At 49.4% G+C, this 19,596-nt stretch overlaps 1 protein-coding gene across 1 annotated transcript in view; it reads right to left on the reverse strand.

The window, feature by feature from the left end:
• Window positions 1-921: 921 nt before the first annotated feature.
• Slc2a9 (solute carrier family 2 (facilitated glucose transporter), member 9) overlaps window positions 922-19,596 on the reverse strand; it is a 145,744-nt gene continuing 127,069 nt past the window's right edge. The window contains exons 11-12 of the mRNA XM_005408843.2: window positions 18,996-19,123; window positions 922-2,667 (exon numbers count right to left, since the gene is read on the reverse strand). Of these exons, the coding sequence (XP_005408900.1) occupies window positions 2,410-2,667; window positions 18,996-19,123 (386 nt within the window). The 3' untranslated portion in view covers window positions 922-2,409. The remainder of the gene's footprint in view (window positions 2,668-18,995; window positions 19,124-19,596) is intronic.

Consider the following 19,596-nt stretch of genomic DNA (forward strand, 5'->3'; position numbering starts at 1 on the left):
CCCTTTTCTCTCCACTTCCTGGCTGCCATGGGATGAGCAGATGTTCCCTGCCAGGCCCTGCCACAATGCTGTTTCTACCTTTAAGCCAGAAGACCATGAACTGAACCCACTGAAACCATGAGCTAGAATCAACTTCTCCTCCTTAAGCTGTGAGTATTGGGTATTTTGTCCCAGTGATGGGAAAGTGACTAATACAGAGGTCTATCTGTTTGACTAGAGGTTGCTTCGGGGACCATGCACAGATACAGGATGCTGCGAATGGTTAGCACCTTTCAGCAAAGTCTCAGAGTCTATGCAGTGAGGCTCGTGGAGATGTCTGTCTCTCTGATTTGCCACTTCTTAATGTCCCTCAGGATCTGGAAAACTACTTTGTATATGAAGAACCAGCTGCAGTGGATACCAGAGTATGGACAAAGGTTTTAGAATTGAGACGATATATTTGATTTAATAACAAGAGAAAGATGATTGTAATTGTGTTTTATGTATTCATGTGATTGCAAGTTGGTAAACAATGGGCAAGAAATGTTCAGAGCTGTATAAAAAAGATAGTGTTAAGGAGAATGAAGCCTGGAGATGATAGGTGTTTTATTGTTTCATTTTTCAAAAAATGTCCTTAATGTGGCTCTACTATCTTTTTGAATGTAATAATGTGTAAGAATAATTCCTGCCCTATTGCCGGATAGTCACATTGGTCTCCATTCTATTTCCGTTGCTTATTTGGGAAGGCTTTCTTATTTATCTCCTGTCACCTAGCTGGTCTAGCTGGTCCTGCCACGTGTTCCTACCATCAGGGTAGACACCAGCACGAGCAGGTGACAGTAGTACATTTCCTTGCTTACTGAATATCTTCAATGCCTAGCTAGTGCCTTCATATTTATTCATTAAATGTTCAAGTCTCCAAGTGAATGAAAACATTGAAAGTTAAGATTTCTAGCTTATAGTTTATTTGGTTTTTCTTTTGGTCTCAGACATGTTTTGGGCTCATGTATTGCTTTCTCTTCATATTGACAAACACTGTTCAAATTCTCCAGCCAACTACAGCTGGATGCCATACTGTGTTCAGTTGACAATCAGCGAAAGGAGAGGCCCAGGTGGAAGTGTTCAACAGGGAAGGAAAATCAGAGCTCAGGTTTGCCCAAGGCCACTTTGGTCAAGAATGATCAGTGGAAACAGAAGTTTCTGAGGTATTGCTAGGAATAGAGCCTTTCCTCTCTGGCTCCACCTCTTATGTATATACCAATTTAAGCACAGTGGTGCTGACTCAAGTGTACTACCATTTATAAGAAAGCTGTCATATGCAGTGGCATAGATTTGGAGGAAGTGTAGGGGAGCCACTGAGCCACAAGCTATGCATGACTATAGCATCCTCCACATAACAACCCTAGCATGGAAGGGTTGGAAGTTTCCTTGGGTGCAGGCCCTCCAACATCTTCCTCTACAACTGGCACTTAGACAAGTCACCATTCAGCCTCGCTCGAGCACTCTGAGTGATGGTGAGCTCACCATCTTCCAAGGCTGCCTATTACATCTTCAGATAAACCTCTGCAGGACCTGCAAATGTGAGTGCCTGGGCAGACACACTCACTCCTTCATCAGAGACAGACATCATCAATCGATCACAGTGCCATCAAGCTTAGGCTTATTCTCGGCATCATTCTCAACATTGTGTTTCAGTTGAATGGAATTCAACTCGTAGTCTCTTCCCAAGCTACTAAAAAGCTCTTTCTTATAGCTGCTTTGCTAGATCTTATACACATTGATCTTCTTTATGTCCTCTGTCACAATCTGAGCCAAAGACAGCCTCAGCCTGGCAGCCTTGAGCCCTTTGGACACAGCCTGGAAAACGCAGAACCAGCAGGATGGTGGTTGGGAATGGTTCTCTTCAGCCCAGGATCCACAAGGCAGAGCCAAAGATTGGCAGAGCCTTTTATTAGGAGGCACAGAGTCTCTGCTCACTGAATTCTGAGGTCCCTTGTCCAGGGTCAAAGACCAGGGTCACTGAGGCTCCCGGATCCAGGTAGAGGTTAAAGGCTACTGACAGGAAAGCTGGGACTGGAACCTCAGCCCGTGATTTCCAGCCCACTGAGCCCGTTGTCAGACCAGATTGTTTGCTTTCAGAAAGGATTCCACTAGCATTCATCCAATTACACTTTGAAGCCGTTGATTAAGTCACAAAGAAGGCGGGCCATCGATCTCCACAGAAGAACATTCGGTCACTGAAACAGGGTGATTCTTTCCAGCTTCCCAACAAGTGTGGAAGAGTAACGGAAGAATAGCTGGTCATGAAGTTAGGTGAGCACCAGCTGGTTATGAAATACTTAACAATTCAGGACTTGCACGGTTTAGGTCAGTTTGCACCTTGCAAATGTGGGGAAGCCTTTGATGCTCTGAAACGGCGTGACTATCCCTTTAGACAACCCTGTTTTTGACATAGTTGTCCAACGTGGAGGAGGAATCTGGCTTCGGCTTTCTGTTCCCTGTCTCGTCATCAGCAACGGCTGAGTCAGCCTTCTCCTCTGGGGGGTATGCCTTGTTCCTCTTGGCAAATGCCTGGCTGATTTCTGCGTGGGTTCTGTTTTTGGTCTCAGGCAGGACAAAATAAAGGTAGACAGCACCTGCAAAACATACTGCAGCAAAGACGAGGAAACAGTAGGTGTCCAGACTTTTCTGCAGAAAGACAAAGACAGAGAAATGAATCAGTAGACTAACGGGCTCTAAAACCACTTCTGAGCAGGTATTTTTTACAGCTCCCCACTCATATATCAGTATTCCTGAGTAAAGCATTACATGTGTAGCTGGCTCTACAGGGCAAATGGAGCTCTCACAAAGCATTCTCAAGAGAAGCAAATCAGCTTCCAACCCTGGGAAAGACAAGGAGTATCAGTCTTTATTGTTGTTTTGCTAATGAGACATTTAAAAGTTAATCACCATCAAAACAAAATATGCAGCGAGTAATCCTCGCTGCATATTATCTTAAGTTTATATTTGCCATGAACAGCATTCTGTCTGCACTTCAGCTTTTCCTGAGTCACACGTGACACCAAAATGGAAGAGAAATGTCCCATTTAGAACAAAAATATGGGCCATTTTTAGGCCAAGAGAACACTGTTTTTTTCCCCCAATATGCACAAAGCTCAAGCACACTAACTGATATTCTGACCAGGAGTGCACAAATCTGGGATCCCGCATCCTGGAAGAGGGTGGGCAAGACCTTGAGCTTGTCAGTGTACCTTGTCCTCCGGGCCTTGCCTGGGCCTGGCTTGTAGGGGGCACTCAGGAAACATGCGAGGAAGAAAACACTTTGTGGTTCCAGCTGTCTGGGCCATGACTCTTTCATACAACAAATATCTGTTGATCTAAATGTAAGGGGACGGTGCCTTTGCACGATCATCCGCAAGCAGCAGTATCTGGATTTTAGTACATTCCATTTAATTCTTTGACTTGCAAAGCATTTGTTGAGCACACACGATGTAGTATGCCGGAGTTGCTCTCGGGATTGCATCCCGGGTGCACCAAACAGTGTCAGAGACTCTGTCCTGTGCTTCCATGATGGTACACATATGCTTGATGCAAGGAGTAAACAAAATGATCCTTCAAGCTCTGCACATAGTAAATGCTGCACACCTTAGGGTGCTTTATGTGAAGGGTATGTGCTTTCTTCTCATCCACTAACTATGTGCAGTGTAAAGGAGCGGGGAGAACCGGGCTCTGCAGTCAGCTGAATGGGATCCAAACCCTGGCTGTATGACTCACACGTTGTGTAATTCTGAAGGCACGCCACCGAAACCAAACGCCAACCCACGGAGCACCAGTTTCCTTGCGTGTGACATGGTGACAGACAACCACCTGCTGTATCAAAGATGAGCTCTGATGTTTCCAGGTCCACACTGTCCATCCTCACTTGCCTACTGCATGGGCTTTGGACTTGTCAAGTCCAAAGCAGAGCCTTTCAACCTGCCCCTGCTCTGCTCTCCCCACCCCTGGTGGCTTCTGCCAGCCCCAAACACCAAGAGCCAGAAGGCTCCTCTTTCTCTCACCCATGCATATCTGACCCATCAGGAAGTCCTGTTGACTCTACCTTGAAATATATCCCACTTGTCACCACTTCTATTGCTGCCACCTCGGTGCAAGCCATCAGCATGTCCTGATTAGATCACTGCAATTGCTTCTCAGCTGATCTCCTTGCTTAGCCCCTTGACCCCTAAGACCGGTCCCAAGAGAGAAGTCAGAATGAGCTGAACTTGTCATCATACTCAAAACTGACTGTAACATCCTAAATTACTTTGAGCAAACCCAAAGCCACCTGCCATGCCTTTTTCTTCTCTGACCCCAGTCTCCTCACCTCCTCAGTTCCAGCTACATGGCCCTCCTGCTTGTCCCGTGATACAGGCCTGAGCAACTTTGCACATGCCTTCCTTCTTCATGGAGTCATCGCTACACATCTGCATATCCTGCTTTCTTACTGACCTTTGTCGGGATTTAAAGGTCAATTGTTTAGGTTCTCTCTGGGTCTGGTTTCTAGATAGCTCCTCCCCAGACTTATTCATGATGCTTCAAGGAATTACACGGCACCATCATGTATTTTACCTGCTTATACATCCCTCACCATGGGGAGGGAAGTGGCCTGAGGGCAGGTGTTGTCATCCGCTGGTGTTTCCAGGTCCTAGTGAGTGGCTGAGCCATACTGCATGCCTAGCAACTGTGTGCAGAATATACGAGTGGAGTGAGGTCCAGCAAGGCCCTGCCCTACTGTGCATCACTACTGGAGCTGCCTCGGGTGCCTCCATCACCTCTAGAGCTGCCGCCTGCCTGACTTCCTTTTCCAAGTGCTCGCTCTTGCACTTTCCTGGGAAAATAGATTTGTCTTTGTTGCAAGAGTCTCAGGGTGAAGATGTGGGCAAACCAGGGACTTCCTGGATGCAGCCTCTGCCCTTTGGCCCTCAGATTAAAGGGTCCTAATGTCCCCACTGTGGTCTGTGTGTGTCCCCAAAATGTGTTGGAGCTTAAACACCAGGGTGATTAAGTCATGAGGGTGGAGCCCTTGTTCATGGCATTAGGGAGCTTATCAAAGGCTGAAGGGAGCCAGTAGGCTCTTCCACCTTTCTACCTTCCTCTGTAAGAGGATGCTTCAGGGGCACATCTGGAAGCAGAGAAGAAACCCCACCAGACACTGAACGCACCAGCACCTTGGCTTTGGGCTTTCCATCCTCCAGGACTGTATGAAATATATTACTTCCTAAGTCACCCGGTCTGTGGCATTTTGTTATAGTCCCACCCTGCCCCACTGAGATCACTGCCCTTAAGAGGGTACAGAGCCTCTGGCAGGCATGTGCTCACCCACTCTCCTACCTCACACACATTCAGAGCCACATCCTAATTCCTAGTTCTGCAGGCAATGGTTCAGGCCATTCAGTCCCTCTGCAGAGGGGGGAATCCAGGGGAGGCTGTCATGCTGCCAAGGAGGTGGCAGGCTTGGAGTGACTCAGCCTCCTGCTCTTCCCCTCAGCCACTGTCCCTTGGTGGACTCTGGCTTGGGCTGCAGAGAGACGGGGATGAGGCTAATGATAACGGTAATGTATCAGGCAGCTCTCCTATCACTGGGACACAATACCCAACACCCATGATTTAAGGAGGATAGATTCAGTTTAGCTCATGGTTTGAGGGAATTCAGTCCATGGTTTTCAGCTCCAATGCAGGAGCATCACAGTGGATGGACAAGGCAGAAGAAAACTGATTAGTTCATGTCAGCCAGAAAGCAGAGCAGCAGAATAGTGCCAGAGAAAAAGGGACCTGATGTAGTCCTCATGGTCACACTCTGAAAAATCCAGAAATGTGCTCCATCAATCCCCTAGGAATTTCCCATGCTAATTGAATCGACACAATCAGGCTTAGCCATCACAAGAAGCAAGTGTTTGCTGATTCTTTTCTGTGCTGGCCATGCTGACAGTGTTCACACCTACCCTGGGCACAGGTGTATTTTACAAATAAAGTAACCAAGAGTGGTGAAGGTATTGGCGCAGTTTTTTGGGTGCTGTGCAGCGAAGTTAGGAACCGAGCAGTAGGGAACTGACAGGTGCAGAAGGACCTCATAGGTGCAGATGCCAAGTCCCTCCCATCCGGGTGAGTGCAGTCTCCTCCAACTGACAGAAAAGCTCTTAGCTGTAATTATATCATTTCTACAAATCTATCTTTTATGTTATTGGAAATGGACATGAAAATGTTCCATATTCTCTTATTCAGAAGAGAAAATTTCCTTTCAGAATACAGTATAATGTCAAATTATGCTAAACTATGAGGCAGTTTTGGCAAAGTGCTACTTTTAGGAAAAAGTCAGTGGTACTAAAGGAAACTTAGTGCTTTGTTTTACTTCCCTTGATCAGAACTGTGTGAAGATGTAGCAGCTTCCCTGAGCGAGGGACACAGGTGAGGAATATGCTGCTGGAATGTAGCCGGAAGTCTCACTAACCAGACCCTGGGCTCCTTTACAGATCAATGTATCATCACTGAGCAAAAGTAGGGCACCTGGCAGCATGTCCCTGACATGCCCTATTGGTTTCCCAGGGCTCTTTCTGAATCAAGGGGACATGATAAGCATGCCCAGGCTGCACAGTCTGGGTAAGGATCACCAGAGGGAAAGAATCACCCGAGGGACGTTGAGAACTGGGCCACCTGCGCTGTCTGTGGGAGCTTCCCTCCTGTCTGAGTGCTGAGTCAACTGCTCCTTGAAGTCCTGCTCGCACATCAGAACAGACAGTTCCTTACGTCGCCGCTGTGTGGGGTCCTGCACAAACCCCTCTCTGCAGTGAGCAGGTGTGGAACAGAACATTGTGGCTGGGGTAAGTGCTGTAGTCCAGCTGGTGCTGCTGGGCCTTCTGAGTAATTTCTGATGAGTAATTGTCCAGCCCATCACTGCTGACCTCCGAGTGGTGCTATTGTTAGGTATGTGCCCCATTGTGAGACCCTGTTAGTAAGTCCTGGTCCACCCTCTCCTCTCTGTAAACCTGTTAGTAAGTCTTAATAAGCCCTGTATCTCTCAAGCCAATGTCTCGGGATTTTCTCCACTTCCGTGACAGGCTGACTCACAGCTGTGGTGCAGCTGGGCTATGGGCAGGACAAGTGGTGTGCCAGGTGGGTCTGGGGAGGGTGTGGGCATCGCCTGGAAATCTAACCTCCCAAAACCAATATGCTCTGGAAATAACAAGATTATAAACTAATGTAATTCTGGTCTCAATTTAGAAGTAGGCATTCAGCTGATATATCAAAAGCAAAAAAGTGAGCTGAGTGTGGCAGCCCATGCCTGGAATCCCAGCACTCTTGGGAGGGTGAGGCAGGAGGATGGCAAGTTTAAGCCCAGCCTAGACAATCTAGCAAGGCCATATCCCAAAATAAAAAAGTTAAAGAACTGGTAGGGATGCAGCTTTGTGTCGAGGCCCTGGGTTCAGTCTCCAGTGTTGAGGGAAAGAGCAAAAGACTGACCAGAAATAGGCTTTCTTACTTAGAAAACTCCTCCTCGCCCTTCACACAAGGTTCAAGCATGCCCTCGGTACGAGACCTTATGGGCTCACAAACCGCCACCAAAGCCCGTGCCACTTGTCACCCCTCAGGGGCTCAGAACTCATCCTCCTCTGGCATGGATGGCTTTCTCTCAGCCTTCCTGGCAGAGAGGTTAGAGCAGCACTTGGTACCTTGTGCTCTGTGAGTGGCACCGTTCCCTTCTCTGTGACTGCACAGGCAGATGGGGCGATGAGATGCACACTGGCAGCAGGACACCCAAAAGGCAGGCTCAGCAGCCCTCGGGGCCCTACCATGTCTTCCTTAACAGCTGCCAACTTACCCTCTTACTGGCGCCTCCCCTCCAGAGCATAGCCAGGGCTTGGTGTCCAGCTTGTTCTGTGAAGGAAGGGCCACTCTTCTCAGCCAGGAGCGTGCAACCTTGCCCTCTAGGGCGAAAGCAACCACGGACCACGATGCCGAAGTGCATGTGCCTGGTTGTGTCTCAATAAAACTTTATTTATAAAACTGAGTTGTAGGCACAAGTCTACCCATCGGCCCTTCACCTTCTCAATGTGTCTTCCAGCTTCATGGCTTCTCCTCAGTTTGTCCTCTGCAGTGCAGCCCAAGGGCGACTTTTAGAAGCACACAGGATCACTCCCAGCCTCTGCTGAAACTCTTCCATTGGTTCTCAAGGCTCTCGGAAGTCCACTCTCTTTGGCTGGCACTGCGGGCGGGGTCTCCTCCTCCCACTCCATGCTCAGCCCTGTGCTCCCCAAATCGCTCACTGGGACTCAGTGTCTCTGCGCTGTGGTCCCTTTCCCTCCTCAGTCCCTATTGTCTTTCTGATCTCTCCTTGTGTCACAGCCCAGCTCCTTCTACAATCCACAATCACCTTCACCTTCTTCCTCCTCCTCCTCTTCCTCTGCTGCCTTGGCTATGAAGTCCTGATGATTCTGTCCTGCACTATTTATTTCCAAACACACCTTTGTTTTATCAAGGTCAAATCTGTATAAAGTAGGCTGAGCAGATCCCGAGAGCACATATAGTTCACTGAGTTTGGGTAAAAGTACATAGTTGCATAATCAACACCTCTCAAGAGATAAAACATTTCTTCCACTGCAGAATATTCCCTGTGCTGCTGGGCATGATAGAGCACACCTGTAATCCCAACAGTGGGGATGCTGAGGCTGGAGGATCACAGTGAATCTGAGGCTACATAGTGAGATCCTGTCTCAAAAATCAATCAGTCGAACAAACCAACCAGCAAACCAGAGTGCTCCCTATGCTGTTGTCAGGGCAGCCAAGTACCTGCTGGTCTCCGCTCACCTCCAAGGCCCAGTGCAATGCAGGATGGAGGGAAACACGCCTCTTTCTCCCCTTGGGCCCGCAGCGCATCGCTGGGCAGACCCAGAGAAGCCAGAGCTCAGCTTTGTTTGCTTTCAGGCCCCACAAACCTCGCTGTGCACCCGCTTCCGCCCTCACTTTGCAGAGGCGTTGGGGATGTGACCCAATATTTTTCAAGTTAAAAAGAATCATTTCTTCCCTCCCACATTTGACTGAACTCAAACAGAATTTTATAACTGCAGTGGCATCAGGCAAGCATACATTTGCATGCAATTTTCTCCCAACCAGAAAATACGGGTGCTCATGGCAGACAGAGGCTGAGCTGCCCGGGCTTGATACCAATGGTGTAAGTGACGTGGATGCTGCCACCGCAGAGGCCTGTGGCTGAGGGTGGAGGACGGGGGACACTGTTGTGGACGGGAAAGAGGAGGAAGAGCACTGTGAGGTTCTGGGGTGACACAAGCTCCGAGCTGCTAGCCCGGAGGAGCGCCAGGTGGGAAAGGGGCGGGATGGAGATTCCAGCTCTTCTCAGGGACTGCTCTTTCCAAGTGCGCCCAGGATGGCACAGGATGGCACAGCAGAAAACTAATAATGATGACGGTGACCACGGCTGCTTGTCCCTGAGCAGACGACAGGTGGGAGGAAGCCTGGAATTCATCTCTCTCTCTTTTTCAGGCCCGGCTGCGAAATGAGGGCAATTCTCTTGTTTTACAGACTTGATAACTACAGGCCAGAGTAACGATAGTCAGAAAAGACCGGAAACTTGCCCGTCACTGAGCAGCTGTGTCCTGTGGGGTTCCAGGTCACATCCAGCCCCAAAGTCCTGGCAAATAAGGACAACCACCAACCACAGCCCCACATACCACTGAGTACTCGTGGTGCTCTGGTGCCTGGGCACTGCCACGGGCTGGGAGACCTTGGGACACAGGCAGGGTTTGGGTGCCAGGAGCCCCTCTGGGTGGTGATCTAGAAAGGACTGGAAGGGAAGGGAATGCCAGGTGGGGGTGGGTGACCAACCAACTATTACAGGTTGCGTGGGATGGAGGGGTTTCAAGTGATGTGGGGTTTTCAAGGATGTTCTGGGCAAGCTTTCTAGGATGAGATGGCCACCTAGAGAAGGAAGGTGTTACAGGTTGAACTGTGCTCCCCTAAGATATACTGAAGTCCCCCTGGGCCTGCTCCCTGTGAGCGTGGCACTGTTAGGGAACAGTCTTTGCAGATGTAGTCTCGTTAAAATAAGGTCATACTGGATCCAGGCGGGCCGTGGATCCACTCCCTGGTGTAGATCCACAGACACATGCACGGGAGTCACCCCATGTGACCGTAGTGACAGAGATAGAAGCTGGCAGCTACAGCCCAGGACCGTTAACAGCCTTAGAAGCAACATGAGTGGCATGGGGCAGATTCTTCCCCGCTGTGTTTTTTGAGGGGTGAGTACCTGGAATTGAACTCAGGACCTTGTGCTTGCCAGGCAGGTGCTGTGCTGCTGAGCTATAGCCTCAGTCCCCCTGCTGTTTCTGAAGGAAACAATAGTGCAGACACCTTCACATTGTCCTTCAGGCGTCTGGACTGTGAGAGGAGACACTTCTGGCCTGCTAAACCTCTAAGTTTCTGCTACCTCTTTGTGGCAGGAACAGAGCTCAGGAAGCTAACACAGAGGCAGGAACCCAGGGACTAGCAGGCTTCTCAGAGCATGTGCAGAGGAGTGGAGACAGCTTCTGCTAATCAGTGGGGCACAATACAGCCTTGATGAGAGCCTTTGTCCTGGCTGTGTTGCCTCAGATAGCTCCTTGAGGGCTCTATTGGAGGGCTGGGAAACATTTGCCACCAACATATCTGGAAATGAGTGAAATAGTCAAGACATCTGAGCAGGTGGCTATTGTGGGCTGCACTGGGTCCGCAAATTCATACAAGGTGTGATCAAAATACATGGTAAGTGTTTAAATTAGAAAAATACATATTACAGTAAAAGATGCATTACTGTTAATCATCCTCAACATATTCCCCTTTGCTCTGAACACACTTCTCCCACCATTCTTGCTGCCTTCTGAAGCAGTTCTGGAAATCCTCTTTTGTGAGGGTCTTACAAGCTGTGACAAAAAATACAGTGAATACTGCTGCTGAATGCCATCCAACAGAAAGGCAGGCTCGTAAGACATTACAGTGTGTCCTTATCCATTTTATTCACCTCACCTGGTGCCATGCGGCTCTTCCTCGTAGTCAAAATGATGAATAGTGGGAAACGTTTTGGATGGATTCAGGACATTGAGACAATTACGACAGTGCAATTAAAGACCCTCATGAAAGAGGACTTATAGAACTGCTTCAGAAAGTGGCAAGAATGATGGGACAAGTGTGTTTTAAGTGAGGGGGTGTTCTTTGAGGTGATAATGGCAATGTGTATTTTAGTGTAATTTTTTTAAAAAATTAAACATTTACTATATTTTTCAATCACACTTCATATGCTGAGGTGCAATGTTCAAAACTTAGAATGTGACTAGGTTTGGAGAGAGTCTTGTTCTGGACTATATGTAAGAATTTGATTACGTTAAGATGCAGTCACTGAGCTGGATCCTAACCGAACATGCTTGGTGTCCTAGTAAGAAGAGATTAGAACACAGCTACATATGGCCCCAGGAGGAACCAACCCTGCCAACACTTTGGCCTCAGACTTCAAGGTTCTAGAATTGTGAGATGATAAATCACTGTAGATTAAACTGTCCCATGTGTAACACTGTGATGGCAACCTAGAGGACTCAGACAGTGACTCCTGACTGTGACTGAAATGGCTTTGGAAGGGAAACGTCTACAGCAAGCCCAAGTCCCTCCCGTGGTGCATCTGTGTGAACCGAATGTGTGAGTCCTGCATTTCCCTCCCGCCTGATCACTGCCGACAATAACGCCATGTACCTAACCTTCCAGAGTGGCAGGTCACCTCTGGAGAGGACACAGACTATCACTGCTTTCCTAGCTTGGGTCACAGACATGGCCATCTGATGGTGTCCTCCAAGTATGCCCTTCAGGACCACTCTTGCTGTCACTGGGGCATCCCAGCAGCCACCCTGCAGAATTTACTGACAGCCATGGGTAGCCCCACCACTCAGAGACTTGTTCCAGAGGGGACTTGTTTCAAACATGTCCATGGCACAAGGAAAGTTCCAAATATAGTGGCAGAAAAAAGCAAGACAAATCCAATCCGTGCCAACTTTATAAAAACAAACTTATTACACGTGTTCGGAAGACATCAAACAGAGCATCATTAGTCCACGGACATGGGTTGGTCCCTTCCTTTATATTTTCAGTTTCTACAGCAAGAAGGAATTATATATAATTGGAGTTCCCTTTGGACTTTATAGAAAAAAGGAAGAAGAAACAGGCAAAAATGAGGGGGCGGTGAGAAGGAGGAAGAGGGAAAAATGAAGGGTACTCTGTCAATGTTTCCTCGGGAGAACTGACCCTCCCTTTCCAGCCACCTTGAAGGCTCGGCTTAGTCCCCCTCTGCCATGGATTAGACAGAGGATGGCCCCCAAATTCTCGTGCATGTGGAGGGTGATTGGATGACGGGTGCTGTCATCATCAGTGGACTCCATGGATGAGTTTGGCAGCTGACTGTGCTGTAGGAGCTGGTGCCTGGCTGGACGGGTCATTGGCGTGTGACCAGAAGGGTGCGTTCCTGCCCCCAGCTCCTCCCTTCTCTCTGCTTCCTGGCTGTCATGGGTGGAGCACGTTTTTCTCTGCCAGGCCCCTCTGCCATCCTGCTTCTGCCTTGCAGCCAGATGGGCACGGACTGAGACCTTGAGCCCAAATAAGGCTCTCCTTTCAGTTGTAGGTGTCAGGTGTTTTGTCCCAGTGACTGGAGAGTGGCGTAGACACCCTCTCACAGGAGCTGCAGGAACAAACCCTGCCAGGGTTGTGTCAGGATTCACACAGCTCAACCCTGGAGTGGAGTTTGGCACAAAAGACCCCTCATGAAGCATTGGTGCAGGGACACAAGGACGCAGCATGTTCCTGCAGCGCTCTGAGGAGTGGGGAGGGGTCTGCCCCTTCTGTCTCCAGCTCTTTGCAAAACAAAAGGCTTGGGCTACTCTCAAGCTATCCATACAAAGGGCATCAGGAGACATGTTTAGTGCTTTCTTCTTTTTAAAAAATTCTTAATATTTTATTTTATTTTTATTAGTAAATGCACGCAGTGTATAATATTTACATCCCCTGTATGGAGCTGGTCCATGTGCGTGATATGCATTAATTCCTTTTCTCATCCCCTTTCCCTCCCCTCCCTTTTTGCCCCTCCATCTCTTGATCCCCTTCCCATTTGAGAAAGATCTATCTCCTATTCCTATAACCTGCCTTTTATTTTGCTCTTTGTTTATATTTTGCGTTTCTCGTACAAGGAGAAACCATGGGATAAGCCTGTGTCTGATTTATTTCACTGAACATTGTGGTCTCAAGGTGCACCCATCTTCCCACAAATGACTCAAGTTTATCCTTTGGTACGGCAGAGTAGTGCTCCATAGTGTGTAAATACCATGCTATGGTTTGTGTCTACATGTTCCCCCAAAGGCTCATGCACTTTTAGATGGGGCTTTTTGGAGGCAGCTGAATCTGGAGTTTGTGATTGATTCATCGTTAAATGGTGGGATTAAGGGTTGGTGATTGCTGGATCAGCCCACTGATTGGATTGGCACTGCCCTAATCCCAGCAGTCTCTGTAAGATAAAAGGGGCAGAAAGAGGCTTCTTTCTCCCTTTTACTCCTGTTGCTTTTGTTGTGTTCCATCGCTATGAACTGTTGCCCTGTGCCATGCCACTCTGCCTTGGAGCCAGCCGAGTATGGACTGAAACCTTCACACACTGTGAGCTAAATCAAACTTTCCTCCTTTAATCTTGGATGTTGGGTATTTCGTCTCCACAATGAGAGAAAAGGAACGAAGACACCACATTTCTCTATCCATTCATCTGTTGGTGGACACATGGGTTGTTTCCGAGATTTAGCTATTTTGAATTTTGTTTCTTTTTGGCCCGCTCCCAACCCACTGCAGCTCCAACACACAACAACACGCTCCCAACCCACTCCAGCACAGGGTGGAGCTGATCCTATTCTTTACTACTTGGCATTCGGTTTCCAGACTGTGCCAGGCTCCTTTCTCGTTTGTGGGTCCCTTCTAATCCTCAGTCCCCACTCTTTCCTTTTGCACTACAACGGTCTCCTACTAACACCAGACAGACTCAGTCTGGGTGTGTGACACACATCCTTGAGTCACACTCTTCTCTGGCCACCCGTGTGTCATCTATGGAAGTGTCTAAGCATCTATTTACATCTGTCTGTCTGTCTGCGTTCTATCATCGATCTACTTATTTTGCTGTACTAGGGATTGAACCCAGGGCTCAGCTCACACCGGGAAAGTTTTCTATCCTTGAGTTATATCCTCAGAGCTCTTCTTTCCTTTCAAAGTTTAAAAACAGCATAGAGGTGCAGCTCTGGGCTTGAGCACTTGCCTTGTTTGTACAAAGCCCTGATTTCTACCACCAGTCCCCCAATACACAAACAAACAAATAAGATGAGTTTTCGCTTATAAAAAAGGTTAAATGCAAAAACACATGTAGAGATAGCTGGCCTATAATACCCTCACTATGAAAAGGAAGCAAGAAGGGAGTTGATCTTTTGGAAGACCCTATGCTGCTGGGCTGCAGAGCTGCTAAGCGTACCATATCCGTGCCCATCCTCCTGGGAGTAATCTGTCAAGCGGTGTGTCTGCGAACTGGGACACCTGTGAAAATGCTGGGGAACAAGCTGGATGGAAAAGCCAGGCCTGTGGAGGAGGCACTGTGGCCAGCCCTTGACTTCTCACGGAGCCCTCTCTTGCCAGTGAAGTCCTCATTTCCCTTCTCGATGACGCGGTGGCCTCGTTTAAATGTGGAAATCTCTTTGTGGACCAGTTCAGAGGGCTCTGTGTCATAAGCTCAACTTGGAGCAGATGGGCTGGTGCCAGGTCATGTTTGCAGAGGCCAGGGGATGTCCAGGGGGCTGTGAGCTGCCGGTCTGCCCCCACCAGGGCAGAGGTCTGGGCCCAGGACTGGCTATGCGGAAGTTCATTTTCGTCACCATCCCACCACTTCCTGCTCCTGATGGATCCCTCCATGGCCCTTGTCCTAACCCACCCTTGTCCCAGTCTCTCCCAGCTGCCCGGTGTCCCTGCTCAGGATTCTCCCTCCAATCTAGCATCTGCAGCCCTGGAAGGGTCTGCTCAAAACTCACCCATCACTCCTTCTACCCTTCACCATTTCCCAAGTATCTGTGGGTTCTCAGCACGATCCATTGGAATCATCTTCCAAGCTTTAAGAAACACTGATAGCCTCCCTCCTTCCCCTTGACTCAGAATCTTGAGATGGGAACCGAGGATCCTAGGCATTCATCATTTATTTTAAAGTTTCCAAATGAATTTCATAAACCCTCAGGGTTGAAAGCCTCTGGTCTATAGGATCAAATGAAAATTCCTTAGCAGGCCACTCAAGCCCCACTAGGATCTAGTCCCACTAGGACATTCATCAAAAGAATAATAAACACCTCTCGTGACAGCTAGGCATGCAATGACAATTTGTAGAGGGACTGAGTTAGGAGGTAAACTGTCACCGCGGACTTCTCCTGGCAGTCCCAGGACATCTGGTGCTCATCTGGGGTAAGAATCAAGGCACTGGCTTCTGGGAAGCCACAAATCCTTCACTTCTGTAGGCAGCTGTCTAATGGTCCCCAAGGACATCCAGCCCTGATATTTTGTGAAAGCTGTTGTCATGGTGTGGATTGAGAATGTCCTCCAAAGGTCTTGTGTGCTCATAGGTGGGGCTTTTGGAAGGAGATTGAATCATGGCAGAACTGTAGCTGACTTCCTGTTAGGAGGTGGGGTCTGATTGGTACAGGCAGTCCTAGGGGTGTGGCTTGGAGAGGTATCTCTTCCTCCCTGGTTCCTCCCTTCTCTCTCTGCTTCTTGGGCACCATCATGTGAGCATCTGTCTTCCACCAGGCTGGTCCACCATGCCATTTCTGTGCTTGCCTGCTAAACATGGACTGAAACTTCTGAAATGTGGTCCAAATGAGTCGCTCTCCCTTACATTGTGTCAGGTATTGTGCCCCAGTGAGGAGAAAGTGACTAAGATAGTTGCCTTACTTGTCCAAAGAGATTTTTCAAATGTGACTAAGTTCCTGCTATGGGAGGATCATCCTGGATGATCAGGTGGGCTCTACATGTACCACATTTGGCCTGAAAAGGGGGGAAATGGGAGATCTGACACAGAAGGAGAAGGCAACGCGACCACTGAGGCAGGTGCTCTGCTGGCACTGAGGAGGAAGGAGGAGCCACAGCCAAGTGAGGCAAGGAAAGTAGCTCTAGAAGCTCAAGAGACTAGGACATTTGTCCTAGGGAGTGTGGCCCTGCTTCTAAGTGCATGGAATCTGCATCCTCTCGGCTGCTGACTAGGGTCTTGTGCAGCAACTGAACAACGGAAAGGTGGAGAGGATGGCGAGAGAGGAAGCCAGAGAGAGTTAAGGAAGCTGAACTCACCATCACAACCGCTTGGTCTCGAGAGAACCAACCCCCTTTCACGAGAACTAACTAACTTCCTCAAGAACGGCACTAGTCTCTGACCCAAATATCTGGGAAAAACTGCACAATCTGTCAACATTACTACTTTGGGCACTGGGTTCCACCATGAGTTCTGGAGGGAACACACCTCACCTGGACCACAGAACCAAGTTTGTGTTTTTGTTACAGCAGCCGCAGGAAGCACATACTCCTCATCCCTCCACCCTGCAGGTCCACCTTGCTGTCCTGAGGCCCTCAGAACCCTTGAAGTCCCACCCCCTAGACTCATCTGCCAGCCTGCATCCAGCTCAGGCACTGACCTGCTCTGCAGCCAGGTGTGGGGCTTGCTGCTCGTCCCCTCCTCTGTCAAGGGGACTGATGGAGGCTTTCCCTCCTAGCAGGCAGAGGGTTGGGTATTGCTGGCACACAGCAAATGCCCAAGAAACACTAACGGAAAAGTGGCAAGTGCTGCTAACCCCCAGCTTTGGCAGAAATGGAGATGGTGGTTGGGTCTTGGCATCTGCGCTTCCATGCCCTGACCTCTTGGAAGATAGTGGTCTATTCATGGAAGCAGAGAGCTTAGGCAGAAGCTGCGGAAGGCTCTGGAGTTTCCTCACTTAATTTGCAAAGGTGGTGGGGAGATCGGTGCTGCCAGAGAGGTGACTTGAAGTTAATTTTTTCCTCAATAATGAATTCCTACTGGCCCTTAGGTTGCCATTTTTGCATCAAACTGGAAAAAGCCACTTAAGATTTGAAGTCAACCAAGAAGACAGCTTGCAATGTCCCAACTGTAGCCAGGGAAGGTGCAGAAGGCAGGGAGTCATACCTGTGGGCACTTCTCTGACTGTGGCACAGGGACTGGGGTTTCAGGGATACATAGCCATGGCTGAGATGCTGTCCAAAATGCTTGGAAAGTTGCCTGGTATTAACCTTCTACCTGCTGGACTGAGGAGACCGTATTGAGTGGCAGCAGGGTATGGAGACAAGGTGGCAGTGGGGGCAGAGGAACTGGCCTTTGGGCTTGCTATGGGGCCTGGGCTGACCTCCCTGCTCCCTGGCCTCAGCCGCTCTGTCTGTGGAAGGCAGGGAGAGAAACTCCGTTCAGGGTGTGGGCGTGACACAGGCAGAGAAAGCCTCACAGACCTGGTTCCAAGGAGCAGCTCTAGCTGTTAAGTCAGAGCAGCCACCCCGCAGGCTGTGGCAAGAGCCCTGGGGTGTGGTGTGCTGGCACAGTGGCCTTCCACGCCCCTAGCTGGCAGTGGTCTCTGCGATGTGCTGAGGTGGGCACTGGTAAATTATGGGGCAGACTGTGAATAAAGTCTCCAAAGAGTTGGTCAGGATAGGAGGCTGCAATGGCTCCTGGGAATGGATCTGGGTTCTCCTGAGAGTGACCTCAGGGGCCTCACCTTCTCCAGGCAGTGTCACCTTGTGTCATGGGCAGCACTAGCCCTGAAGGGCCCTTGAGGAGGGCAGTGTTGTGGTTTAGATTTAAAATGTCCCCCAAAGTCTCAGGTGTTGGAGCATGCCTGGATCACGGGGATGCTGACTGTGTTGTGGGAGGCGGGGCCTGGCTGGAGGTGGTCCTGGCATGACCTGGAAGGGTGTATTCTTGTCCTCAGCTCCTCCCTTCTCTGTCAACTTTCTGAATCCCATGATAGGAGCAGCTTTCTTTTGCTACATGCTTCCACCCTGCAATTCCTGCCTTGGAGCCAGCCTACCATAGACTGAACCCTCTTAAACTGTGATCCCAAATAAACCTCTCTTTCTTTAACTTTTGGGTGTCTGGTTTTCATTCTGTCCCAGCAAGGGAAATCTGTTGATACAGGAAGCTTCACCCTCCCTAGGCAAAGCCCTTGCCCTGGGTGCTCATTTTCTACCCAGCTCAGCTTTCTGCCCCAGCCACACTGGCTGCTGTGTCTCTGGCCCAGACTTTGTCATTCCCAGACTGCCCTGCTTCCTCAGTTCCCTTACATCTCTGCTCTGATGTCATCTCCTTTGAGAGCCTGCCATAGACCATCCCCTCTCAAACAGCACGTTTGCCCTCATCACCCCCTCAGTTCAACACGTGGAACCCAAGCTCTGCTCCCACTTGGTCCCCATTGACCAAAACAAGGGCCTGGCACACAACAGGGGCCCAGTAAACACATGCCAGCTCATGAGCCAGTGAGAGAGCAGAATCTACACAAAAAGAACTTGTGTCCAATTCCTGACTGAGTGGAGTATATGGGCATCTTCGTGCCAATCACCGTCACCACTGGGACCATGAGCACACTGGCTGCGTCTATTCTGGCAACCATGAGGTCACACAGGTGACAAGGCAGTAGAGTGCATTGTAATTCCCATGTGGGATGCAACCAATGTGTTACAAAAATGAGAAGTAAGTTGCATGTAGGAAGTGCAGCAGCACAGCTTGGTTTTTGTGGACACAGCCTTAGAGCAGAAGGGGCGTTTTTAGGGTAGTTTCTTCCTTCCTCAGAACAATAGCATGAGTTGAGAGGACAGAGAGTGATCACCTCTGCCCTGGGGTCTCCAAGGTGCTCCCGTGGCAGAGATGGCAGAGGCCGCCCCCCGGCCAGCCCTACCTGGATGAATGGGAAGAGGAGCCCCACGACGAAATTGGAGAGCCAGTTGATCGTGCCTGCGATGATGAAGGCAGCGGGCCGCTGCGATTGCTGGAGTAGCTCACCAGTTAGGATGAAGGGGATGCCGCCTGCAGTGGGAGGCAGGGGAAAGTCAGTCACCCCGAGCCACCAGTGTGCCCTCCCCTTTTTCCCCATGAGCCAGCTGTGGACCCTCTCATGCTAAACCCAGCCAGCCTGCATCAGTGCTGCTTCAGGAGTGGTGGTGGAGCTCGACCTCCCTTATCTCTAAGCGCTGTGTGAGAAGCATCCCTGTGACCCGGTCCATCCAAAGGAGATGCTTGTCATCCTCAACCGTCTCTATACCCATGAAGCCATGACCAGCACAAAATGAGTGATATGTGGATATATTTGATGCACGAGGCAATGGAATACAGATGCACTTCGACTGACAATGGGTTTGTAATGAAATTCAATGAAACCAACTCTAAGTTGAAAACTTCATAAGTCACACTGTTTTGGATACACCTAACCTACTGAACATCAGAGCTCAGCCTCGCCTACCTGCAGTAGGCTACTCTGGCCTTAGCCTAGACTTGAGCAT

This window comes from Chinchilla lanigera, unplaced genomic scaffold (genome assembly GCF_000276665.1).
Source record: "Chinchilla lanigera isolate Chin_1 unplaced genomic scaffold, ChiLan1.0 scaffold00113, whole genome shotgun sequence".
NCBI classification, from domain to species: Eukaryota; Metazoa; Chordata; class Mammalia; order Rodentia; family Chinchillidae; genus Chinchilla; species Chinchilla lanigera.